This window comes from Biomphalaria glabrata, chromosome 8 (assembly GCF_947242115.1).
Source record: "Biomphalaria glabrata chromosome 8, xgBioGlab47.1, whole genome shotgun sequence".
In the NCBI taxonomy this organism is placed as follows: Eukaryota; Metazoa; Mollusca; class Gastropoda; family Planorbidae; genus Biomphalaria; species Biomphalaria glabrata.
Window position 1 is genome coordinate 39613842 of NC_074718.1, and position 27991 is coordinate 39641832.

The 27991-nt window shown below is 39.2% G+C and overlaps 2 protein-coding genes across 6 annotated transcripts; one reads left to right on the forward strand and one right to left on the reverse strand.

The window, feature by feature from the left end:
• Positions 1-1206: 1206 nt before the first annotated feature.
• On the reverse strand, positions 1207-27386 carry LOC106077912 (uncharacterized). Of its 5 annotated transcripts, XM_056038926.1 has the most exons (9): positions 27229-27364; positions 23502-23640; positions 13064-13344; positions 11245-11402; positions 9958-10097; positions 7763-7891; positions 6210-6312; positions 5259-5383; positions 1207-3434 (listed from the first exon to the last, which is right to left on the reverse strand). In XM_056038926.1, exons 3-9 carry the CDS (start codon positions 13126-13128, stop codon positions 3192-3194), a joined length of 963 nt encoding a protein of 320 aa, XP_055894901.1. In that variant the 5' UTR covers positions 13129-13344; positions 23502-23640; positions 27229-27364; the 3' UTR covers positions 1207-3191. The 5 variants fall into 5 exon arrangements, with proteins under 5 accessions (XP_055894901.1, XP_055894898.1, XP_055894902.1 ...); XM_056038923.1 differs by lacking the exon at positions 23502-23640 and having other exon boundaries at positions 27229-27386; XM_056038927.1 differs by lacking the exons at positions 23502-23640; positions 27229-27364 and adding an exon at positions 26924-27049.
• LOC106076135 (uncharacterized) lies at positions 15214-24528 on the forward strand. Its single transcript, XM_013236997.2, has 4 exons — positions 15214-15370; positions 19077-19231; positions 20853-20989; positions 23884-24528. The coding sequence occupies exons 1-4, from the start codon at positions 15322-15324 to the stop codon at positions 24038-24040; spliced, it is 498 nt and encodes a 165-aa protein (XP_013092451.2). The 5' UTR covers positions 15214-15321; the 3' UTR covers positions 24041-24528.
• Positions 27387-27991: the final 605 nt, after the last annotated feature.

The window sequence follows — 27991 nt, forward strand, 5'->3', positions numbered from 1 at the left end:
TAATTTCGTGAAGTGGATCTGTCTGTATGTGCGTCCGTTTGTGTATCAGTATGTATGTCACATTTAGATTAAAAAAAAACAATGTCTACTTTTGATCTTCTGAAATCAAGCCCTTTTGTTTTTTTTTAAATAAATATGAAAACAGTTATTTTTAAAAAATATAAACGGACCGTTTTTAAACAAAAGTTAAACAATCTTATACAGTACAATACAATAATATTAATCAATATATATAACTATATACATATATATTGGCTGATGCATATGAAAATGGTGTCTTAGGGAAGCTACTTTTTTTCACACTAGCTTACATCTGCGTATCTCAGCAGGCGACTCCAGCACTGACATAAATACAAAGAGTCTGTATGTGCGTCCGTTTGTGTATCAGTATGTATGTCGTATTTAGATTTAAAAAAAAAAAAAACAATGTCTAAATAGAATGTGCTATTAATCACAGAACTAAATATTCACGCACACCCATGATACAGAGCCATTTCCTTTTAGTTTGCATTGAGATCATGTTTAGACAATCGTAGATTTAAAAAATTCAAACCTGTTGATTTTATTCATCTTATGATTTTAGATTGTATCTTAAAGTAGGTTGGTTACATAAATCGTTCAAGATCTAAAAATAGCAAAATAATAATTTATATCGTGTACATTGTATGTTACAATAGTTAGGTTGGAAACAAAAATTACTTCTTCTAACTACTTTACAAAACAAAACCTTGTTCAAGTTTTTCACTATTTTGTGTGTAGTGCTATGAGATCAGCGCGTCCTGTCTAGTTATAATAATATATAGGTCTGTGGAGGAAACCTTATGTCGCTACTGGACAATGTCAATAATTATTACCATTGCAATATAGTCTATTGCTTCTAAAGCAGTCTGAGTGATACAAACCACAATGAAAGAATCCGAGTTGACAGAAGAATGGCTAGTTAATCAACGCAGATGCGTGGACCGGCCTGTCTCTTGATACATCAATGTCGTCGACGATTTTCGACTCAATTAGAATTTTGGATGTGAACACCATCACAGCGCTCCCAGGAAACAAGTCAATGGTTAAATAATGATAATAAATCTTGGGGCTTATTTTGATACCATTTGAACCAGTCTTCCTTGATAGGCCTACTTAAAACTACTTTCTTCACGAGAATCTAGCATTAACAGCTTGTAAACAAATTAAACAAAGAACTTGATCGAATATAGTAAAGGTTACCTAGTTTATTTAGAAGAAGATAAATAGTATATCATGCCTATAGATACAAAATATCAACAATAAAAATCCGTCAGACTATGTGTGACATTTGTTTATGAGTCCAATAAGCAACAGTATAGTTTATCATTTTATGTTTAAGTCTATACATAGAAAATAAAAGTCTTCAGGTTTTGCAACTGAAGGTATTTGTAGGGATAGAACTCTTCTCAGCCTGAAGGTGGCGCCCCAGTAGAAACGGTCGCTAGGGGAGACGATTAGGGAGGAAAACAGAACTCCCGTTGGGGGTAACTTAGAACCGAGTCCATCGCACTGGCGGGGATGGAAGAGAGCCCCAACTACCCTGTTACTCTCCACACACCGCACCCCAAGACACCAGCACTGGCTGATGTGGTACAAAGAAGGGATTATGGGGGAGTTTACCGGGGTGCTCGACCTTCGGACTCGCCTCTAGTCCAACAAACTTGGGACACAAACCATCGGTAATAGGGATGAAACTATTTTACATACGCTTGGATCCCTCCCAAACAGAACAAAGTTTCATAAAGGCTGATGGAAGGAAACTTCTATTAACCTAAAGTTCAAAGAATCTTCTACTTTGGACAATCACAAAGGTCTATATGTCACAACCATCAATCACAAATAACTTCTTGGGTCATTTAGTGTGGTTTAACTAACATCCTATATGATATTAATTATAGAAAACATTGTTTTCTGTTTCATTGTTGGAATAGAACTATCGCAGGAGCAAGCTAACCAGGGTAATTGTAGTTGTTTTTATCAAAGTATATTTTGTTTGTTATCATATTAAGTTGATTTACTAGAGAGATCCTTTGTTACTTTTATCAATTATTGCAAACCCAAATAAAACATTAGAAGCTATGTTACTATCAAGTGGCGAAGATCACTGACCTCTGTAACGCTCAGAAAAGAAAAGGCATGTTAAGGCTAGTAGAAATGCTTAAAAAGTATTTTTTTGACGACTATATAAACCAGAAGAGTTGCTAAGGTTATACAAGAAAGACGCTAAGAATAGAGACGGGTGGTAGAGTAACTCTATAGAGACTGAATAGAATAGACAGAAGAAGGTAGCTTCCCTTGATAAACATAGTGAATTTCCAAAGAATAATGTTTTATTCAGTTTTAGGTATCCTGATTGACCGAGCAGCAGGGTGTGGAGATTTAAGTCTCGTTACAGCACAATAACCAATACCCATTTTATAAGGTTTATATCTGGTATAAAAACTTTTGTCGCTTTTTACACTTGTATACCGTTCAAATAGAGATCTAGTGGGTAATTATTTCCCTTTAAGATGTTTATTCCTCACAAAACTAGTTGCTTATATTTGAATGTTAACAATCATGTATGCATTTCATTGACACAGTGACTATATCTGTACTGCATACCTTGCAAAAGAGTAACATCTTAATCAAATCACTAATTATAATGATCCCCCAGTAAAGATTTTGATACATTAAATCAGTAATTATATATTGTTTTAAAAAAGCTACAGCAATCAAATGTCCGCTGACTTCCCCCGTCGACCTGCGGGAGGTTGGACTAGGAAGTAGGCCTAGATTATCTTCAACTCTGAAGGAACATCCGAAACATTTTAAAACAATTAACAGAAAGACTAAATCTTTTTCTACATTCAAGAGCTCATTCATTCCACGTGCGATAAGCACTCTATATCACCACAAGTAGATGATACATGGATCTGAGTAGGAGATAACATGACAAGTTGAAAGGCCACTTCTTCTTGCATGATAAAATTTGAGACAGATTCGTCATCAGTTATCATTAGCTCAGAAATAAACATTTGCTACAGTGGCAATAATAATAAATGTATATTATCAGGTTACACGTTAATGATTGGTATGCCTAAAAAAAAAGTTTACATTTAGTCATGCGGTTAGTATGTAACATGTAACGCTAAATGCTGAAACTGGAAATGGGATTGGGGCCAATTGGTTCAACAAGCTTGCACCACAATGTTTCCTTCTTCCTGATACTTTGTGCCCCCCTGCTCGACACTGTTTCGGTTGCTGTCCACTCTCAGTTCGTCCACGGACAGAGGTGATGTTTTGATGTCCACTTTCTGGTCGGACCAGCTCAGGCAGACGCAGGTGCCCTTGGTGATGAGCTGTGGGTAAGATTGGGTCACTACGTCGCCGCTTTGATTGGTGGTCGTCTCTGTCATTGACTCGACACACACCTGGGATTAAAACAAAATACAATCAATCAATGGAGTTCTTCATTATTTAAGAAAAACTTTTTTTTTGTCTGTCAGTCATTTCGTCTGTCACGTTACAAACTAAATGCGCTCATTGAAAATACGATTTCACCATTACCTGTATAGTGCTGAATATGAAAAACATGAAAAATACTTTTTTTTATGTATCTTATAGAGCGATTATGTTTTTTAAAAGATTAATGAATGTTTGATTAAAAACAAAGGAATATTTTGTGTATCCGACCCCCTTCTTCCCGAGAAAGAATCCTGGGTAAGCAAATGCAAAGACCTTCCTTCAGGGAACAGTACCAGGAAAACAAGAAGAGGCAGACAGAGAAAGCTATGGGAGGACAACATAAAAGAATGGACTGGCCTGCCATTGAAAGAGGCTCTAACTAAGTAAGTAAAGGCATATAAATATCTAGGCGTCATCATCAACAACAAGCTTTCATGGGAAGACCACCTTGGAACTCTGACAAAGAAAACAGCCCAGCGACTCTTTTTTCTATACAAACTCAACAGTTTTAAATTAAACAAGAGATCCTTGAGACATTTTACGGCGCGACTGTACAAAATCTGCTAACATACGGAATAAGTTGTTGGCAAGGCAACGCCTCATCTAAACTGTTGCAACGTCTAGAAAACATCATTAAAAAAGCATCAAAAATTACACTCACAACATTACCACATTTAAAGGAACTTTTTGAACAAACGTGCCTAAAAAAAATCGAAAAAATCTTGGAAGACAACGGCCACCCGCTTCATCAGAACTACGCCAGGTCGTCGCGAAGTGGGCGACTGCTGTCAATCAAAACAAGAACGGAGCGGTACAAAAACTCGTTCGTACCTCACTCGGTCAGACTCTATCACCGCCACTCATTGATCAGGGAACATGAAATGCACCAAGATACCTGTGTGTAGTCGCTGAATGAACTCTTTATGTTGTCTGTTGTATTTATGTGTATTTTTCTGTTGTGTTGTCTTTATATGAGAAACGAGTCCCTGTAATCACAACAAATTTCCGTAAGGATCAATAAAGCAGTCTTAGTCTTAGTCTTAAGTCAAATGACAGATAGATAAGAATGGAGAAAGACGGTCGACGAGTCTTGCATGGTGCCCCAACGGTCGAATAGACTATGGGATAGGTAACGGTAAAGGTAAATAGGTAGATTTTGTAAACTTTATAATATCCCAATGATAAGCATTTAGATCTAGACTTAGAAGACGATGTGCACAATTTTCCTGAACATTAATTTATTTAAACTCTTCAATCAGAAAAGCCTTGCATGCGGAAATTCCCGAACGCAATTGCCATTTCAAGAACGCGATCGTTGATTCAAAACCGATGATGGATAATGGATATAGACCTAGATCTAGATCTCTAGCCAAATTTAAATTTATTTCATTTTTTACTTGAAAAATGATAACGGTCAAACTAGAGTTTTTCCCGCGTGGTCATTGAGCCAAAATTCTTTTCTCAGTGATATACATCAACTGTTCAATGTCTAGATTTAGAGCCGTGATGTCAGCGTCCAGGTTCCTTCATGAAGTTCTGACTTGAATAGGTATTGTAAAAAGGTTTTAAAAATTAGGTATGCATAAAATATGCACATATCTATAAACCATTTTAAATCAGAATTTAAACGGCAGTTCGTGTTTAATAATAATAATAATAAAGATGCGCATCACAGACAGCGACGAATGCAATCAGTAATGAATTTTTCTGTGACACAGTTAGTGACTACGACTGAATTAGAGATTGACATGATCTTTATGTTTAGAAAACTATACCTAAACTCTACATACTTTTTCCTCTGGTTTGAGAACACCGCCTTCCTCTACCAGTCTGAAAGCCTCCTCAAAGTTGGCAATGTTTACAATATGGGCTACAGATCCGTCACTCTTCCGTAGAAAGGAAACAGTGACAGCGCCTGGAAAAAATAAACATTTCTATTAAGAAAAAAAAAACTAAAACTTAAGGCATGCTATATATTATATCTCTATCTCTATATCTATCTATCTATATATATATATATATATATATGCCATGGACATATGAAATGTTTATAAAAACGTAAACCAAACAAAAAAACAAACACATAAGAACATAAGAAAACACTACAAAATAACACTGACAAGAAAACACTTCAAAATAACACTGAGAAAACAAGCAACATATTTTTAAAAATTTTTTTAAAAGATAGCAAAGCTTATCAAGGACACACGGACTAAGGAGAAAAACTCTACACTTACAACTATACCTGTCAAAGTTTCAATAATGTAGAAGTTATTTCCCCTTTTCGATATCAAACAAAATAATTAATTACAAATAATTAATTGACTAATTGGTTAATTTTTTTAAATATTTTGTTAGGTACAATAAATAATTGTTTACAGTTTCAATTTGATCCAAGTATTGGTGTGGTAGAAGTAACATGTATAATTATTAAGCCATATCCGTGAATACTGAAGAAGTGATTTCCCCTGTTGGTATCAAACAAAATAATTAATAACCAGTTATTAATCGTTTAATTTTTTTTATTGGCTCATGTATTGGCTCATGTATTAAACTATGCCAATAAATAATTGTGCAAAGTTTTAACTTGATCCGAGAATGAATTTGGGAGAAATAACGGTGCTCATAATTTTCACCAGACAGACAGACAGACAGACACAAAGTGATTTGATATAAGCTTTGCAATAAGCAGCAACAATACACTAGAAAGGAGATGCAATTAGTTACGCCAAGTCGCCCACCTTTTGGATTATGTAGAGTGGTTCTGATTTCAAACTCTATAGCTGAGCACTCCTCTTTAGCTAGCAGCTGGGCGTTAGCTCGCCAGTTGGGCTGAACATCAACCTGGACAAACAAACGTATCAGTAGTATGTTATATTTGTCGCCCTTTAGGAAAAGAAAGCTGCGTGTATATAAGTTATTTGAATGTGTGTGTTATGTGTTGGCTATTCAGGAAAACATAATAACTGGCGAGGCCAAAGAAAGGGAGATAATTAAACAAGTGCAGCAGGTTTCTCTTTCACTCCCTTTTCAATAATCATTTTGTCTACATTCCTCATTATTCTGTGTCACCCCCCCCCACCTCCTCTATCTCTCTTCTATTATTTGTAGATCTAAAAGTACGCTGACATTTAATAAATGCTACTACTGCTACCTATCCCATTATGCATGTCATCGGTTATGTTTATTATGGTATCGTTAATCAATTATATCAATGTTAACGGAGCCCTGATGATCAAGAGTGAGACCGATTACATATCCAGCTTATCCTTACAGGCTTATTACTAAACTTTCACAGAAATCTTGAATAAAGCTAGAAAATGTCTTTTTTAAACACTAAATAAACTTGAGTTGTTTTGTTTGACACATTAAATTGCAAGATGTCGAATGATTCTAAAATTATACCTTATAAAATACCTCAACTCACTTTTGTTTTCACACGTGGTTCCGTCTTCCTTTTATCTTTCCTCAGCCCTTCACCACATTTTAACTACCGTACTCATCTGAATAAATGCTACTAAAAAATTATAGTTCTCCTCTCAGACTTTGCAATCTATAGGGCAAATGATGTAAAAGTCATCTGTTACTGTGGGTGGATTCAAGAGGCGACATCTAAAAGATATATCAGACACTAAATTACTATGGCTTCCTTCAGTCAAGAAGCGACTATGGATCATCTCATGGAAATGAGACGTATGCCTGGGCATTAGCTGTGGTCAGAACAATGTCGCCCACACATCAGTTCCCCCCAATCCACACAGCTGATGTATCCAAAGGAACGGCAGTGCCGATACAGTTTGGGGTCAGCGGCGTCGCAGGTTCTGCCAGGGTGTAGCACTGGGTGCTGCAAACTGCCTTAGGGTGGCCAGCGCCTGATTTTTCCTAAGGGTTGACTCCCGAAGTCTTTCCCTTGATTGGGTATGGCTGTAAGGCAGCAGAGGTTTAAATCCAGTTTTCCTTCTCCTGGGTGGGTAGCCAGCCATGGCTAACGAGCCCCTCCTGCCCAAAGCTTACTGGTTAAGGCGCCCGTTACTCGCCTTTGCCCCTTCTCCTGTTAGTGAGAACAGTTCCGCCTGACTCAATATCTGAGCCACACGTGAAGGCCAGGAGTTGGACTGGTTGTCAGAGGCTATTTGAGACGCATGCCATTAGTAAGCATTTTATAGGTAATGGAGTGCTTACATCCATTACCACAATGACAACGTTGCGGAATGACACTGTATACACAAATGACAATCAGTTAATTTTGCAAATTTTTTACCAGAACATTTTTTTTTTAATCATTTTAACTTACACTAGAATTGACTTTCCAGGAGAGGATTTCTTTGAATACTTGACCTTTCACCTTTTTCAGACTTAGACTGTTGTCTCGGCCGGCTCGAAATTTACTAAAATTTGGCGGTAGATTGACTTCCACACTAACCTATATTAGATAAAGTAAAATAAAATGCATTATTTATTTTCTTATGTAACCGAGTGGCTTAAGCAAAAGGAATTATTTGTAAATACAACACTGAAAGAAAGGCACAGGCTGTACCGGTCTTAATGTTTCCTCTCGCCCTTTTTTTTTTTTCAATGAGTCTTTCACCGTGATAACTAAATGCGTATGATGAGAACCAAGGTGCAGGGGGCTGAAAAAGGCTTGGATGGAGCAAAAAGATTCCCCACAACATCACTACAATTATTTTTTTTTAAGCATGTAAGTATTTTTTTTTTTTACATTTTCATCGTATTTAAACTAAAGTAATTCCAAACCAAATAAAAATAAGTAGGCCAAAATATCGGTTGACCAAAATGAGATTTGACCAAAAAGTTTTTTGTTACAACTTTACAAATCTCTATCGCGCCAGTAAGTTATGTTTGATTTGTAGCCCACCATCTGGCAGGACCGGGCAGGTCTACAACAGGATAATTTCATGTTAGCCTAAACGTATAGCACAATGAGATGTTTGCATTAAAGCTTGGGTTACATACAAAATCGAAGTACCCAAACGAAACAAAGCAGCTTTTATTGTTTGCATTTATATTCTCGATAAGGAAAAGTTATGTATTAATTGACATATCGGAATTCTGACTGTTAATAGTTTCTTGTGAAAACAAAATAGCTAATATATGCTACTTACTCTGGGCGATACTTAAATTATGTAATTAACAATTAAAATAAAAGATTTTTAGTATACGCTCGCTGAACGATCCTGAAATTAAGATTTAGATTTTATGGCACATCGGCACAATTTTATCATGTCGTTTGAAATTAAGTATTTAACTAATAAAATAGCAGTTTTACACATGAAACTTTTTGGACATGGCCTATTTATTATCATCATCTTAAATTAAAAAAAAATCATGTATATATCGGCCTACTGTGATAGGCCTTGATCCAGACCGTTATACACTTGAAGCCAATCTCAGAGACGAAAACTCCGACTATCTGTTGTTCACAGCCGTCTCAAAGTTCTGTGCCACTTTGGACTGCATTTAGTGCAAAGAGTGGTATTGGCCTGCGTGAGCCAATTATCACTTTAAAAATACTTTGCGCAGGCTGGAGACAATGCAGTATTTTATATAACTAGCCCACAAAGGACTAGCCGCAGCAGAGTCGATAATAGGGGCTGCGTAGCCACGGGAAATACTGCGTTCCTCACTAATCTTTGGACTAGAAGACAAGCTTCATTATGGAAAGAGACTCTCTTCAGGTTTGTGGTCAGGGCCGGCCCTAGCATTTGCGGGGCCCTATGCGAAACGGATCGCGCGGGGCCTAGTCTGGGTAGGGATAAGCATAATGTCAAAATTATTTTTTTTTTTAATTAGAAAATAGGCCTACTTTCGTCTTTGCAATAAATTTTTATCAAATGAAAGCTCGCAATGCCACTTTTTATTTATTGGCACCCCAAAATGTCAATTTCGTCTATTCTTTAGGAGATTTGAATAAATTCAAAAAAAGTTCAGGACTTTATCGTATATTTTGCCTTTTCATGAGATTTCCTGGAGGCCCTGGAAAATCAGGAGGTCGCGAAAACCCTGTTATTTTATATACGTTATAATGGTTTAATTTAATAATGTACACTTAGAATTAGCGCGGGGACTATTAGGCTGCAGTGGCCTAAGGCCGGCCCTGTTTGTGGTTATCACTAACCAGATTAACACCTCGCTAAGTCGCTTACGAGATGTTACAAAATTTGCTTACGACGTTCTGAAGAACGTTTTAGTCTTTGATAATTTTATATTGAAATCTGTTGGAGCGCTGCCTAGACCGCCGGAGGCCAATAGTTTTGTCTGCATGAGGTGCGGAAAAATATGCAGGTCGCCAATGGGTCTGGAGTCATGTGGAACACTGCGTTCATCCTTAATTTTCGGAATCGAAGACATTGCCATTATTATTATTGAACTCTTTCTCTCTCTCTCTCTCAGTCTATTTCCCCAAGCACACACATGCCTAATGTTTCAGTTAAAAAAAAAGAGTTTTAATTGGCAATTTGTGGAACCTACCTCTTTATTGACTGTGAAATACTGATCTAAGTCGACATCAACCCAGGTGGTCGTGTCGCGTGTTCCGCGGAAAATATGCGACTGTTTACTGCTGGCCTTGTTTTCAAAGTCACATGACCAGAGTGAGACCCATTGATATCCTAGACAAGAAAACTTCTATTATAATACAAGTGTAGCGAGTTAACTATTTTCTTTCCGTCAATAAAATGTGATGTCATTTAGAGACAAGGTCACCTCTTATATATCAGCAGCTTTTTTTTTAAAGATGTGATGGCTTACATGTATCAATATCTCACCATAACGTCGCAGTATGAAAAGTCTTAGACAATTGTAGGCCCTAGGCGAAGTGAATTTGCTGGCCCCAAATGAAATAGAAAAATAAACAGCGAAAAAAATAAAATAACACGCAATTGATTTAAAACCTATTGACTTTCTCGATAACATTGGGCACAAGTCTAGCTATTTCTTCTCTAAAAAAATATTTTGAAACTTGTGTTAGGTTCCCATCAATAGGAGTCCCTAAACGACTGTCTAGTTTGCCTATGCCTAAGGCCGGCCCTGCTCTCAAGATAATTTAACTCGATTCCGTGAAAGCTAGATAAGGGTATTAAGATTTGACAAACGCCAGATTGTTAAAAAATTGTGTTTGTATTATTTGTATGGTTTGTTCTCTTAGTGTCAGAGTTAATGAGCAACGACATAACTAATTAAGTGTCAGTATATTGAAGCTGTAAAGAAAAAAAAGATGGAGATAATGAACAGTGATAGAATTCCTATCCAGGAAATTCACTTACTTACATCCGGTTCTTAGGCCTATTATACAAATAATAAATAAGTCCGCGTTATTTTGTTTTTCGTTATTTTGTGTTTCGCTATTTTGTGTTTCAATATTTTGTCTTGCGCTATTTTGTCTTGCACTATTTTGTTTTGCACTATTTTGTTGGGGAATTTAGCGTTAATTTGTCGGCGCTATTTTGTCGGGTAACCGGTTCGGTCATATTGAAAGACATGACTCATTGTCATCCTTCAAGGTACAGTGGAAGAAAACGAAGAAACAGATTTTTTAAAGCAATGCTGGCAGGGCAACATAAAAGAATGGACCGGCCTCTCTCTTGCTATCCCGCTAAGAACAGTTGCTGAACGTGAAAAGTGGAGGGATCTAGTTATGCGAACTGTCACAGCACCCCTAAGGCGAATAGCCACAGAAAAAAATTGTTTCTTGACACATCGTAAAGTAGATTTGTGTGTGTATGTGGGGGGTGTGTGAATCTTCTGAATGAATTTTACCTGTAACAACATTTCCACAGCTTGTCTCGATCAATGTACCTTCTGCATACTTCGGGCTAAACCTGTAGAGTTTGTGTTTGAGACTGAGACTCGACCAGTCAATAGTAAAATTATAATCTTCTTCATCTAGAAACAAACGCCGAATGATGTTACATCTCCTGAAATAAAAAATACTAGTTCAAAAGTCAATGTGGCTAATTATATAAGTTACTAGAGCATCGTAATAATAGCGCGAATGTTGTGGGTTCAATGCCCATACTGTGAATTTTTTCACTCTATTTTTAAATGAGGAAATTAGTTTATTATATTGATTGAACAGAAAGTAGGAATTGATTTATAAAAATGTTATTTTACTTGTTTATGACATGATTTTTATACTAGTGTTACCTCACACCAGCATCACATCACACCAGTATAGCATCACACCAGTATCACATCACACCAGTATAGCGTCACACCAGTATCATATCACACCAGTATAGCATCACACCAGTATAACATTACATTAGTATCACATCACACTAATATAACAAATCACCAGTATAACATCACACCAGTTTCACATCACACCAGTATCATATCAAACCAGCATCACATCACACAAGTATCATAACGCACCAGTATAACATCACATTAGTATAAGAGAACACACTATAACATCACACCAGTATAGCTTCACACCAGTATAACAGAACACAGTATAACATCACACCAGTATAACAGAATACAGTATAATATCACACCAGTATAGCTTCATACCAGTATAACATCACACCAGTATAGCTTCACACCACTATAACATCACACCAGTATAGCTTCACACCAGTATAACAGAACACAGTATAACATTACACCAGTATAGCTTCACACCAGTATAACATCACACCAGTATAACAGAACACAGTATACTATCACACCAGTAAAGCTTCACACCAGTATAACATCACACCAGTATAACAGAACACAGTATAACATCACACCAGTATAACAGAACACATAGTATAACATCACACCAGTATAACATCTCACCAGTATAACAGAACACAGTATAACATCACACCAGTATAATATCACACCAGTATAACAGAACACACTATAACATCACACCCGTATAGCTTCACACCAGTATAACAGAACACAGTATAACATCACAACAGTATAACATCACACCAGTATAACATCACACAGTATAACATCACACCAGTATAACAAAACACAGTATAACATCACACAGTATAACATCACACAGTATAACATCACACCAGTATAACAGAACACAGTATAACATCACAACAGTATAACAGAACACAGTATAACATCATACAGTATAACATCACACCAGTATAACAGAACACATTATAACATCATACCAGTATAGCATCACACCAGTATAACATCATACCAATATAACAGAACACAGTATAATATCCCACCAGTATAACAAAACACTAGTTTCACATCCCACCAATATAACAGAACACTGAAAAACCTTCTATATCACACCACTCTTGCTTCACACCAGTACTCACTCACACCAGTACGCACTCACACCAGTACTCACTCACACCCAATACTTACTCACACCAGTACTCACTCACACCAGTACTTACTCACACCAGTATCAGCCCATAATACACTCACACATTTTTTTTCACGAATCTGTATTCATTTATAACATTTTCCACGTCAGTGAAAGTCTAAATTCATTTCACATTTTAAGACCACTGTGTCAGAAATGATCTAAACATGTCTCATGCAATTTAGACTCCTCTTGGTTTTATCAACCAAGAAGAGCTTAAAATAAATAACCAAGACTTACTTGACAAGAATAGTCCACGCGTGACGTCGCAACACTTCGTCCAACTCGACCATATGCGTGGGCATGCTGAAGGCTGAACAACAAAGAGTGTTTATAAACAGTGAGTAGGCTCTCTCATAACATCCCTCAAGTATCTAACACCACGAAATGTACATAGGCGACTATTTTGGCATTATATTAATTATTATAAGACTACTGTCGTAACACCGTTGTTATGTCTAGTGTACAAATAAAGAAGTCTCAAGTAATTCTTGGTGAGTTCCTTCTCCAAAACATTTCATCTGGAAAATTTAAAAAAAATGGTTATCATATTACATTATTTTAAGGTCCTAGTAAACATTAAACATTGTCTACATATCTTTCACTTTGCATTCATGTCAAGATAGGCCTATTTAAAGAAAGATAATGGTTTATTATAGTAAAAATCGGTTTCATTAGATTTGTACTGGCCCCATAGTTTCCTCTTCAACCAAATATATAAAAGGACAAGCCCCGTATTAGGCGACTCATAAAGTATGAACTTCAGATTTCGATTTCCTTTTAAGTTTTTAAGCATTCTATCTCTCAAAAGACTGATACACTATAATTCTATATTTCGCTAAATGTCAACAATTCACTATTATAATTTGAAGTTTTTAACTAGCAGCATTTTTATGCAAATTTCACAGATTAGGTTACAACCATGTTGACAACTGAAGATTATTTTTTTTATGGAACAAATGGCTATAATCTTTTAGATCTAGAACAGGATGTGCAAATTACAAAATCAAAATGTGAAGCAAATTACCACGATATTTATAGCAATAATATGTGGCCTACTGCATTGTGCGTACAATGACATCAACGAAGGTGTATTTCTCCATACAAGATCCTCTGGAAAACTAAATGTTTCAAGGCTGTGGGCAAAAACCAAGGTTAGGAAGATACTTATCAGGGAACTCCTGTATGCCGATGATGCAGCTATTGTGGCTGATTCTGATAATCAGCTTCAGACCCTGGTTGACAAACTATCTGCTGCTTGCCAGAAGTTCAGCTTAAATGTTAGTCAAAGCAAGACTAAGATACTAGTTCAGAACACAAATAATGCACCTCATGTAACCATTAGTCTAATGTCCAACCACTTTAAATTGTTGACCATTTTTGCTATCTTGGCTCCATCATATCCAACGATGCTCTACTAGATAAAGACAACAGGATAGCCAAAGCAATGGGCACCATGTCACGGTTGCAGAAAAGAGTGTGGGGCAACATATTGCTGACTAACAATACTAAAACATTAGCCTACAGGACCTGTGTGATGAGCACTTTGCTATACGGAAGTGAAACATGGAAGTGAAACATGGTCAACCTACTCATGGCAGGAAAAAAAGCTGAATGTCTTCCACCCCCGATGCCTAAGGCGGATCTTTAACATAAGGTAACAAAATAGAATAACCAATGAGGAAGTGCTACGAAGAGCAGGGTGCCAGGACATCCGTTGTGTTATCAGCAGTAGACGCCTTGGCTGGCTTAGCCATGTTTGTAGAATGCCAGTTGGTCGACTTCCACAAGACATTCTGTAAGACGATCTATCAGAAAGCAGGAGAGCCGCTGGTCGCCCACTTTTATGGTATACGGATGTATGCAAACGCGACATAAAGCTCTTCAAAATCGACACTAGCAGTTGGGGAAAATAGCACTGGATAGATCCACATGGAGAGAGAGCATAAAGGTAGGGTCTCGGATTGCAGATGTCATACACAACAGCATCAGAAAGAAGGGTGAAATGCAAAGGCGCTTGGTGATTACATTTGCCCAACCTGTGACCGCAGCTGTGTATCAAGGATTGGCCTCTTTAGTCAGATAAGAAGTTGCAAAGGGAAAAGACCGTCTCTCGAGACGTAAAATGCCACAGAATATGTGGCAAAATAGGTAGGTCACAGCTGGGGCTGCGTAGCCAAGGGAAATGCTGCATTCCTAATTAATTTTCGGACTCGAAGACAAGCCTTATTGTTATTATTACTATTATAGCACTAAGATGAATATTTACTGGTATGTACAGTTCTGCCCCGAAATTTTTATACCAGAACAAGATCAACATTTGCAGACGCATTCCCAATACATTAAATGATGGTCCATCTTGAACAACCTTTCTGCGCACCGATATGTGACGTTATTTCCGCTCTGTTTGAAAACAAATGAAAACTAGAATCTAGACTCTCTAGATGTTAAAATAACATTTCTTTGTCTTTCTGCTATTCAGACCTAGATTTGTGAAAATGACCAACTGTGGTAGGAAAAGAAAAGATTCAAGAAACCCTCCTGAAGGTTTGTTATTGTAAAAGATGTAACAATAACAACTTCCTTGAGAATTAGATCTAGATCTAGTTATACTCAATAATACTCGTTGTATAGAGTTGATGAAGTTAGTTAATTCACAGTATTTAGAAAATCTCTATATCAATATTATGAATATATTAGCATCGTTGTAAGATTTGATTTTCTTTTTTTTTTTTTGCCTATACAATGTTAAGATAATTCACTTTCTACATTGTCTATATTTATAAATTTACCAGACGTCAGAATCACACCAGTATCACATCACACGTTTATAACAGAACACCAGTAGGAAGATACAAAGATAGAGGAACATTTCTCATTCCATACGCTAGAACAAATTCGTACAAGTGCTCTTTCTTCCCACGTCTAGTGCCATTAGAGAATGGAATGGATTGCCTGAATCAGCCAGGAAAACCAACGACTTAGCAGAGTTTAAGTCATTGAGTAACATGCATGACTAGATTGACACATGAAATGTGTAGGACATAATTATCTTCTTTTTGGAAGTAACGTCTGTAATATATGAGATAGAAGATAAGATAATAAAATCCTGATCTGTAGACGTGTCTAAGGGAATGTGAGAGCTTCCTTACTGCACAGTGGGAAGTTGTAAGAGAGCTTCCGTGACCTTTTATTAAAATCTAGGCGCCGTTCCTCGTGGAACCGTTTCATCAATGGTGAGTCCTGCACGGTTAGCTAGCTAAACTATAGGAAAATGGCGGGGGTTCCCGGTGTGCTCAGCCTTTGGCCACGTATTCTTGTCCGTGCGTCCGGAGTGGACCTCTTCCAGCCAGAGCAGTTTGTTCAATTAGGCTTGGACCTCTTCCAGACAGAGCAGCTTGTTCAATCAGGCTTGGACCTCTTCCAGACAGAGCAGTTGTTCAATTAGGCTTGGACCTCTTCCAGACAGAGCAGTTTGTTCAATTAGGCTTGGACCTCTTCCAGACAGAGTAGTTTGTTCAATTAGGCTTGGACCTCTTCCAGACAGAGCAGTTTATTCAATTAGGCTTGGACCTCTTCCAGACAGAGCAGTTTGTTCAATCAGGCTTGGACCTCTTCCAGACAGAGCAGTTTGTTCAATTAGGCTTGGACCTCTTCCAGACAGAGCAGTTTGATCAATTAGGCTTGGACCTCTTCCAGACAGAGCAGTTTGTTCAATCAGGCTTGGATCTCTTCCAGACAGAGCAGTTTGTTCAATCAGGCTTGGACCTCTTCCAGACAGAGCAGTTTGATCAATTAGGCTTGGACCTCTTCCAGACAGAGCAGTTTGTTCTAGGCTTGGACCTCTTCCAGACAGAGCAGTTTGTTCAATCAGGCTTGGACCTCTTCCAGACAGAGCAGTTTGTTCAATCAGGCTTGGACCTCTTCCAGACAGAGCAGTTTGATCAATCAGGCTTGGACCTCTTCCAGACAGAGCAGTTTGTTCAATTAGGCTTGGACCTCTTCCAGACAGAGTAGTTTGTTCAATTAGGCTTGGACCTCTTCCAGACAGAGCAGTTTGTTCAATTAGGCTTGGACCTCTTCCAGACAGAGCAGTTTGTTCAATCAGGCTTGGACCTCTTCCAGACAGAGCAGTTTGTTCAATTAGGCTTGGACCTCTTCCAGACAGAGCAGTTTGTTCAATTAGGCTTGGACCTCTTCCAGACAGATCAGTTTGTTCAATCAGGCTTGGATCTCTTCCAGACAGAGCAGTTTGTTCAATCAGGCTTGGACCTCTTCCAGACAGAGCAGTTTGATCAATTAGGCTTGGACCTCTTCCAGACAGAGCAGTTTGTTCTAGGCTTGGACCTCTTCCAGACAGAGCAGTTTGTTCAATCAGGCTTGGACCTCTTCCAGACAGAGCAGTTTGTTCAATCAGGCTTGGACCTCTTCCAGACAGAGCAGTTTGATCAATCAGGCTTGGACCTCTTCCAGACAGAGCAGTTTGTTCAATCAGGCTTGGACCTCTTCCAGACAGAGCAGTTTGTTCAATTAGGCTTGGACCTCTTCCAGACAGAGCAGTTTGTTCAATCAGGCTTGGACCTCTTCCAGACAGAGCAGTTTGTTCAATCAGGCTTGGACCTCTTCCAGACAGAGCAGTTTGATCAATTAGGCTTGGATCTCTTCCAGACAGAGCAGTTTGTTCAATCAGGTTCGAAGAGCCTTGGGCTCAACATCCCAACACCTCCTTAAAATACCGCCACTGCTAAAAATCTATTTTTTAAAGATTGAACACCAAAAAAAAAAGATTTTGTATACGTCAGTTATACATTTCGACTTTTGATTGTGACTTAACACAAATTTATAATTAGTTGGTTTGAATTCAAAGTTAATCTGCATGTCGTCAATCATTGTAATTGTGTTCCCCACGGAACAACAACAAACCTGTAATATCTCCAAGAAAAAAATCATTTAAAAACATACACACACACTGGAGTCACATGATCAGTTCTACTTAATGCTGCACACACAATAGCTGATTGTTTACACGTATCACCGAATTCTCATTGAGAGAGATCTATATTATGGCACAAGTTGAAACGCACTTTGCGACACTGAAATATGATTGGAATTTTTATACAAATGTTTTGCTCTATAAGTCAACAACACATGCGTAAAACACAATTTCTTACTGTATTAGAACTTTCCCACAGATTGTTTTAATTTTTAACGTCATGTGACCCGTAGTCACGTGCAATTTACAGAAAGAAAAAAAAAAGAAAGAAAATTCTACGCTCGTTACTAAACCGTATCGTCTGATAACAAGACTGCCAACAGTTATTCCCCTTTCTCAGCCTTCTTTTTTTTTCCCCACGTAAAATTAAATCCGGTTAGTTCTTAGCGTTCTATTATATTGTATATTTACTTTTCATTTATATTTTTATTTTTCAAAACTTTCCATAAAAGTCACTTTACGTCAGTTTTTTTTTTTAATGGATGCGTAGTTTAGCGTTTTGGTGGTAGATAAAAATTTCAAGTCACTTTTAATGGCCGTGACAACAATTTTTACAATTAATCTATCAGTGTAATAAGTAACTCGTTGCATAGAGTTGATTAGAATTAGTAAATACACACTATTTAGAAAATAGCTACATCAATACATTAGCATCGTTGTAAGCTTTGATTTTCATTTTTGCCTATACAACGTTAAGATAATTCACTTTCTACATTGTCTATATTTATAATTTACCAGACTGGTATTTAATTATATGACTACTTTTTGATACCAACAAAGGAAGCTAATCCTTTAGTATTCACAGATATGGATAAATATATATTTTATTTGTCCCCTTCAGTGATTGTTCACGTTATTTCTCCCACACCCATTCTCAGAGCAACTTGAAACATAAACTATTTATTCACTGTACCTAACAAAATATGAATCATTAAATCTGGGGGGGGGGGGGGGGGGGGGGTGTCAGACGAGTCCCCCCCCCCCCCCCCCCCCCCCCCAAAAAAAAAAAAACAAATCCCCGAAGCTCAAAATTCCAGTTTTTCGAAGGACTGGGCACGGGAGCCAGGCGCCTTACCACTGCGCCCCCATGCCTCTCGCCAACTGTCGGCCATAGAAACTGATTAGAAACAGATGACCGTTACGTTCAACTCCACCAAATAGATCGTAATTTCCATTGTTGAATTTGTTCGGTTTCTGTTTGATTTGGAAACTATGAGTTGGTCCTATAGGTATAATCGATATGCCATTGTTTTGTTGTAGATCCTGAGAGATTTGTGGTCAATTGGTTTAATGAGATCATGCGAGTCCTAGAAAGACCCACCATCGCCATCGCAACCTTCATCATTGGTGTAGGCTTCATCGTTTTGGCTAGCAAGCAAGTCCGATGGAGTGTGGATTTTCTGGAAAAATATGGTGTAAGATCTCCTTAGGACTTTATTCAAACGCTCTTCCTTCTCTCCTCTCCCTTCTCTTCTTCCTCTCCTCTCCCTCCCAAACACATACACATTCTCTCCCTTTCTCCATTCTCTCTCTCTCTCTCTCTCTCATACTTACTTTCCTATTTTTCTCCCTCTTTTTTTTTTCCCTTCGCTATCTCCCTTCGCTCTCTCTCTCTCTCTCTCTTGCTCTTCCACTTTTCCTTTCTCTCTTTTCTTTGGAGAGGCGGCGCAAGGCGTAGGCTACGTGAGCGGTCCAAGGGCGCCAGCAGGGCTTATCCATTACTTAAAAGCCTTTCACACGCCAAAAAAAAATATAAAATATATCCTCGTCATAAAACGTAACCAAATTTATTTTCAGTTGAGCAACAGATACAAAATTTTCTTTGTGGTATTGACACGCGATAATATCATATCATAGACGTAGTGACATAAATTCTAAACTGGCTACATGTATTTATGCAAAAGAAAAACGCCATCATTGAGTAGGTCTGTTTGTTGAGTTAGATTTGTTAAGCTTCTACACATTTCAACTAAACTAATAGAAACAATTTGACCAGCAATAAATGTTGTCTTTCGAATAGCTTAGTAGGCCTACATACCCCGCAATAGGCAGGCCCACAGCAGCTGCTGAAAGAAGCTTGCTAAAATTAAAATGTTAAAAAATACATTGTGTCAAGAAAGAACTTTTATTGCTTTTAATAATACCTATGAAATAAATCAGGTCTAGCTTCTAAGATAAATTCCGATATTAGTATAAAATAGATGAGTAAGGCTGAAAGAAGAAAATTTATATTTCTTATGTTTTTTTAGTTCTTTTTTAAAATGTTATTTTCTAAGTAGAACTGCTAGACTTTGATGTGCTTATTATTTGATAGGCTACTGCTTTGTACGAAACTACAGGTCTAGCAAAATATGTATCTCCACTTCTTCTTAAGGTCTTACACTGCAGTGAGCTCCCTTATTTCTCTCTTCTTTTTCTCCTTTTTTTTTAATAAACTCTCTCCTCTCTCTCTCTCACTCTTTCCCCCTCTCTGTCTCCCACTTCTCTCTCTTTCTTCTCACCCCCTTGTGCCATACAAAAACAAAGATCATCTCATCTCATCTCTGCCTGTGGTCCCTACTGGGGCATAGGCCACCAACCAGCTTCCTCCAGGCATCTCGGTTCTGGGCGAGTCTCTCCAACTGTCCCCACGTCTTGCCCATCTGCTTGGCATCTGCTTACAAATCACGGCGCCATGTATTCCTGGGCCGTCCCCTCTTCCTCTTTCCTTGGGGGGTTCCAGGTTAGCGTTTACCTTGTTATGTTGGATGCAGGCTTGTGAAGGGTGTGACCTATCCATCTCCAGCGTCTCTGAAGGATATTTACTTCAATGGGCTGCTGCTTTGTTCTTTGCCACAGTTCCTCATTCAAGATCTTGTCTGGCTAGCGGATCATAAGAATCTTCCTCGTGCAGATATTGATGAATACCTGGATGTTTTTCATCGCCGTGATGTTGGTTCTCCAGGTCTCTGCTCCATAAAGAAACAACTGAATTTAAGCTCAGAAATTCTGCCTCCTTTGATTCCTTTTAACGTCATGTTTTCTGTGTTGTTGCAGATCGTAAGTCCGTCAAAAGAGGAGAATGCACTTGATAACTTGAAGTTCCTGGCAGTGTTCCTATTTGTCTGGATAGACATTGTTCTCGTGTCTTATCTCAAGAACCTGCTTTTACAGGCCTACCAGGTGGCGGAAAGGTAACGTGTTGACTGGTTGCGTGAGTTGGTCTGACTTTGTGTGTAAGATGGGGGCAGGTGAGTCTGACTTTTTGTGTAAGATGGGGGCAGGTGAGTCTGACTTTTTGTGTAAGATGGGGGCAGGTGAGTCTGACTTTTTGTGTAAGATGGGGGCAGGTGAGTCTGACTTTTTGTATAAGATGGGGGCAGGTGAGTCTGACTTTGTGTGTAAGATGGTGGCAGGTGAGTCTGACTTTGTGTGTAAGATGGTGGCAGGTGAGTCTGACTTTGTGTGTAAGATGGGGGCAGGTGAGTCTGACTTTGTGTGTAAGATGGGGCCAGGTGAGTCTGACTTTGTGTGAAAGATGGGGGCAGGTGAGTCTGACTTTGTGTGTAAGATGGGGGCAGGTGAGTCTGACTTTGTGTGCAAGATGGGGGCAGGTGAGTCTGACTTTGTGTGTAAGATGGGGGCAGGTGAGTCTGACTTTTTGTGTAAGATGGGGGCAGGTGAGTCTGACTTTTTGTATAAGATGGGGGCAGGTGAGTCTGACTTTGTGTGTAAGATGGTGGCAGGTGAGTCTGACTTTGTGTGTAAGATGGTGGCAGGTGAGTCTGACTTTGTGTGTAAGATGGGGGCAGGTGAGTCTGACTTTGTGTGTAAGATGGGGCCAGGTGAGTCTGACTTTGTGTGAAAGATGGGGGCAGGTGAGTCTGACTTTGTGTGTAAGATGGGGGCAGGTGAGTCTGACTTTTTGTATAAGATGGGGGCAGGTGAGTCTGACTTTGTGTGTAAGATGGTGGCAGGTGAGTCTGACTTTGTGTGTAAGATGGTGGCAGGTGAGTCTGACTTTGTGTGTAAGATGGGGGCAGGTGAGTCTGACTTTGTGTGCAAGATGGGGGCAGGTGAGTCTGACTTTGTGTGTAAGATTGGGGCAGGTGATTCTGACTTTTTGTGCAAGATGGGGGCAGGTGAGTCTGACTTTTTGTGTAAGATGGGGGCAGGTGAGTCTGACTTTTTGTATAAGATGGGGGCAGGTGAGTCTGACTTTTTGTGCAAGATGGGGGCAGGTGAGTCTGACTTTTTGTGCAAGATGGGGGCAGGTGAGTCTGACTTTTTGTGCAAGATGGGGGCAGGTGAGTCTGACTTTTTGTGTAAGATGGGGGCAGGTGAGTCTGACTTTTTGTGTAAGATGGGGGCAGGTGAGTCTGACTTTTTGTATAAGATGGGGGCAGGTGAGTCTGACTTTTTATATAAGATGGGGGCAGGTGAGTCTGACTTTGTGTGCAAGATGGGGGCAGGTGAGTCTGACTTTTTGTATAAGATGGGGGCAGGTGAGTCTGACTTTTTGTATAAGATGGGGGCAGGTGAGTCTGACTTTGTGTGCAAGATGGGGGCAGGTGAGTCTGACTTTGTGTGCAAGATGGGGGCAGGTGAGTCTGACTTTGTGTGCAAGATGGGGGCAGGTGAGTCTGACTTTTTGTATAAGATGGGGGCAGGTGAGTCTGACTTTTTGTATAAGATGGGGGCAGGTGAGTCTGACTTTGTGTGCAAGATGGGGGCAGGTGAGTCTGACTTTTTGTGTAAGATGGGGGCAGGTGAGTCTGACTTTTTGTATAAGATGGGGGCAGGTGAGTCTGACTTTGTGTGTAAGATGGTGGCAGGTGAGTCTGACTTTGTGTGTAAGATGGTGGCAGGTGAGTCTGACTTTGTGTGTAAGATGGGGGCAGGTGAGTCTGACTTTGTGTGCAAGATGGGGGCAGGTGAGTCTGACTTTGTGTGTAAGATTGGGGCAGGTGAGTCTGACTTTTTGTGCAAGATGGGGGCAGGTGAGTCTGACTTTTTGTGTAAGATGGGGGCAGGTGAGTCTGACTTTTTGTATAAGATGGGGGCAGGTGAGTCTGACTTTTTGTGCAAGATGGGGGCAGGTGAGTCTGACTTTTTGTGCAAGATGGGGGCAGGTGAGTCTGACTTTTTGTGCAAGATGGGGGCAGGTGAGTCTGACTTTTTGTGTAAGATGGGGGCAGGTGAGTCTGACTTTTTGTGTAAGATGGGGGCAGGTGAGTCTGACTTTTTGTATAAGATGGGGGCAGGTGAGTCTGACTTTTTATATAAGATGGGGGCAGGTGAGTCTGACTTTGTGTGCAAGATGGGGGCAGGTGAGTCTGACTTTTTGTATAAGATGGGGGCAGGTGAGTCTGACTTTTTGTATAAGATGGGGGCAGGTGAGTCTGACTTTGTGTGCAAGATGGGGGCAGGTGAGTCTGACTTTGTGTGCAAGATGGGGGCAGGTGAGTCTGACTTTGTGTGCAAGATGGGGGCAGGTGAGTCTGACTTTTTGTATAAGATGGGGGCAGGTGAGTCTGACTTTTTGTATAAGATGGGGGCAGGTGAGTCTGACTTTGTGTGCAAGATGGGGGCAGGTGAGTCTGACTTTTTGTATAAGATGATGGCAGGTGAGTCTGACTTTGTGTGCAAGATGGGGGCAGGTGAGTCTGACCGAGACCATTCGTTATAGAAGGCCTAAACACTGACCTGCAACGTCACAACCTGTGGGCAGTTTAGACCAATAGCTTGTTGCCACGTTACAGGTCTGTATGACGTTTTCAGCTTCGTGATTTTTTAATCAATGAATCCGCCATGGAGAGTCCAACTTCTGATCTTACACGTCTCCCTTGAAAGAAATCGTATTTTAAATCAGAAGATAATGTTGGTTTGTGATGTGAGTGTGTGTGCGTTTGTGTGTTTGTTTAGGCGTAGGAATTCGTCTGGCACTTTAACATGAGGGCTTGGTGTGTGCGTCTGTGTCTCTTTTGGTCATAACCCTCCGTCTGACAAAATACATGAGCGATTTGAAAGTTAAGTAGATTTCCATTTATGGTATAATTTTTGTGTGTGTCTGTCTGAATATTCGCAGGTGGTTCTCAAAGGCGAAGATGGTTGTCCAGAAAATTTCCGAGAACGAGCTGGAAGAGACCAAAAAGAAGCAGCAGCCAACCGCTCCTCCCCCTCCTCCTCAACAACAGAACCAGCAGCACCACAGCCGAGGTCGATCTAGTGGGAACCACAACTAAACGTAACGAGACATTTGATTGGTTCATTTAAATAGTTCCAACCAGTAAATTGACTACCTGTTAATATGAGCTGAATAACTCGCTTATGCCCATACACGCACACACACACACACACATACAACCCTAATAAACACGAAATAAACCCTTTGCAACAGAAATAATTGCTTGGAGACAAGAAAGCCAACACGAACACACTCACACTAACGGGACTTATTGAATAGAACCTGGCGTTGTTTTATTGAATGTTTATTCACTGGGTCTTATATTGGTTATGGTTGAAAACAAATTAACCGTCGAAATGGTGAAAGTATACATTGTTATCTAAAGAGATTTTTTTTTCATATCGATATATCAAGAGCTATTGATACCATTTATTTCATACAAGATTCACTGTCATATATGTGTTTGTTATATCATTTTTCTATTATATCGTGTACTATTATTTTCTTACAAAATAAATAAATAAATAAATAAATATATATATATAAAAGGGCTGCCCAGTTTTATTTATATGTTCTTTTGTTTAGGGGTGGGGAGTGCAAAAGTTGTGTAGTTTAGTTAACATTTTAGTTCAGTTAACATTTTAGTTCAGTTAACATTTTAGTTTAGTTAACATTTTAGTTTAGTTAACATTTTCTACCATTTTAAGGTTGTGATGGTTCCTTCACGGAACGCGATGGTACATCATAAGAATGTGGAGTTTGTCCCCTCGTGGGGCTCGGAAACTCATTGCATTGGTTCAAGGGACCGTAACCGTAAACAAGCGGTTTTGATTTGATTCAATGATCATCCAGTTCAGGGGAAGACAGAAGAGTCGGTGAAGGGTCAATTCTACATCCAGGCCACGGAATAAAAGCCCTTCCGGGTCAAATGTACATAAAAAAGATTTAACTCGAACCTTTCTGGTCACTTCCACGAGTCCAAGTTTTAAATTAACTCATTAGTTTACTAGATGACATGTAGATGAAATGTACATAAAAAAAGATTTAACTCGAACCTTTCTGGACACTTCCACGAGTCCAAGTTTTAAATTAACTCATTAGTTTACTAGATGACATGGCCCACATTAAAGGACTTTATACAATAGAATAACACCAACGACAACAATGAAACCAATGAACAATGGCTATACAAAAATACGGTCATAATTGTATCTAATTAATTCATGGAGCGACCAAAATGTCAAATTGGTTGCACCAGCTCAGCAAAAATGTCGTCGGCTATGGAGCGGGTTCGTTTTTTTTTTTTTGCGTGACAGCTAATATGGCGCTTAGTAAACATGGCTTTCGTATCTGAGTGTTGATATGTGTGTGTGTGAGTGGTGCTGTGAGTGCGTGTCGAAGTGTATGTGAGAAGATGTTGGTGTGAGTATTTGTAGGTGTTGTTGTGAGTGTGTGTCGATGTGTGTATAAATGTTGTCATGAGTTTCCGAGTATGTGTGTGTTACATGATTAGCATCAAGTGGAAATCGATTAACAAAAGCTAAGAAAAAAACGAGAACACAATATCAGATAACTCTAAAGCCCTACAGTTAATTGTTATTTATTTATAGTGATTCGGGTCAGCCTTGGCTTTTCTTATTTTAATTCAATGCATCAAGCAGGAGAACTTTTATCGCCCTTTGTTGCTTCTCTATTCGCCCATTCTCCACGCTGCAGCAGCATTAGGTCGAGGTCAAAGAAAGACTTAAACATAAGAGGAACTAATGTCACAGTTCACATGCTAAATTTAATTGTAAATAAAATAAATGAGAAATGGACGAGCTCTCATCCAAATCACAAGAAAGATGACGCTTACTATAAGCTATCCCGACAAGACCAACGTCTAATCCTTCGACTCAGGACCGGACACGACAGAATGCGACAATAACACATGTACCGGAAGCTCAAAATTGGAACCAGTAAAATCTGCCCATGTGGAGTATCACCAGGTAATGCTGACCACGTCCTCCAAAACTTGCTCTCTTTACCAAGAGGCCCGTTCAAGACACTGGCCCCAAATTACCCCAATAGAAAGAAAACTATATGGAGAGCTCCCTGATTTGGAAACCACTGCGCAGTTCATCTCATGTATTGGTCTAGCCATATGAACACTCCAACATAACAATAAGAACGATGAAGAAGAAGAAGAAGACGTGCTAAATTTTAACAACATGTAAGTTGCTGTAACATTGTGTTGTATTTTTGTTTTGTTGTTGTATTAATAAGCCTTAGGGCACATGACGTAAATGTAATGTTCCCCTTTCAGACCTTGTGGTCTATAGGGCAGATGATGTAAAGGTCATCTGTTTCTGTAGCCTACGGTTAACGAGGGTGTCATGTGGCCAGCACAACGACCAGCCGCCTTTACTTTTCCCCAACTAATGTCAGGTACCCATTAGAGCTGGGTGGACTCAGAGGCGCCCGAAGATCCGAAATTTAAAATCCCAGTCTTCACCAGGATTCGAACCCCGGTCTCCAGTTCAGAAGTCAAACGCTTTACCGCTCAGCCCTCGCGTGGCAATGCAATAACGGTTACAGAGGAGGTCGTGCCGATGTAATCCGGGACCATCGAGACGGCACCTTCGACGGAGGTCACGATCGAGAGGACCGAACGACAGTCCAGCGCGCATGCCACACGACCAGGCAGCAATACAAGCAAACAAAAATAACAGATTAATAAGTAAAGTAGGCTATATGTATTCCAAGAACTGATCAATCCTTTTGTCCCACATATAGCCCAGGGCTCCATGGACTCAAAGCCTCTAGAACAGTTTCGAGCCTTTCTTTCGAAATGTAGGCCTATGTTTTGCAGGCCTATTCAGTTAACAGACCACTGGTTTAGAACCCACTCCTCATTATGTACATGCCAACCAACTTATCAAAGAACAATAAGAAGACTTACCTGTTTAAAACGTAGTTAGATAAGTTAGTCTTTAAAACTGTGATACTGTCCTCCGTTGTTTGCTATGTTTTCATAATAACCAATCTTTAAATCATGGATCTTTTTTTAGTCAGCGCTTTATAAATTAATTTATTTTTACTAATGTGGTCGCAGTAGCACTGGAGAAAAAAACGCGTGAATAACAGACCATTTGTGTGTGTTTGTGTAAATTTTATAACATCTGTTATAGGTTTATCACCTTTCGCTTGCGCATATCAATTTAAAATAAAGAAAGTTATGAAAGAGAGAACGAGAGAGATACTCACGGTGTTCTCTTGAAATAGTCCATACCAACAAAACACTCACTCGGCGAAAGTAGATTTGAATGTTTCAAAATGCCATGTGACCAGTTTGTGTGGGTGGATTGGGGACCAGCACCTTCTCATGTCCCACACACCAATGCGGCGTGATCCTGTGTAGCTCACATGTGTTGCAGGTCATTCAATCTTCTAACTCACCAGCAACCAGAAGCCTTGTCGTGTCATATAGATCTAATAGAGTTGTGATTGGGAGAGTCCCTGCTTGTGTGTTGGTTGTATTTGTATTACTGGTACATTATTGGGGACATTTGATACAAGGGATGGGGGGGGGGGGGGTGTCCATACAATTATTTAAAGGACTGTATCGTAGAAGAAAATTAGTGGTCATTGACTGCAATATGGACATTAATAAAATTTAACTCTCTTCATCAGGATACAACACTGCATTCATCGTCTAGTTGGTGTCGAGAGTACGGTATTAAATATTGAAGGGTGTCTTCTAACATTCTGATCGCATTATATGTTAAGAGTGATGCGTACCTGAGACTCAAAAGACAAACTTTAGTATTTTTATATGGTCAAGACTACATTTCTAGTAAAACATTTCAGTTTTAAGCTAAATCTATTTCAATGATGAATTGCCCAGGATTGGAAATATTGTGCACACTTTCTTGTATAATACACAAACATCAACCTTTTTTTTCCCCTATGTAAACAGACTAAACAAGATATGTTGCCACTAGAATGGACTAACTACTGGAAAAGGAAG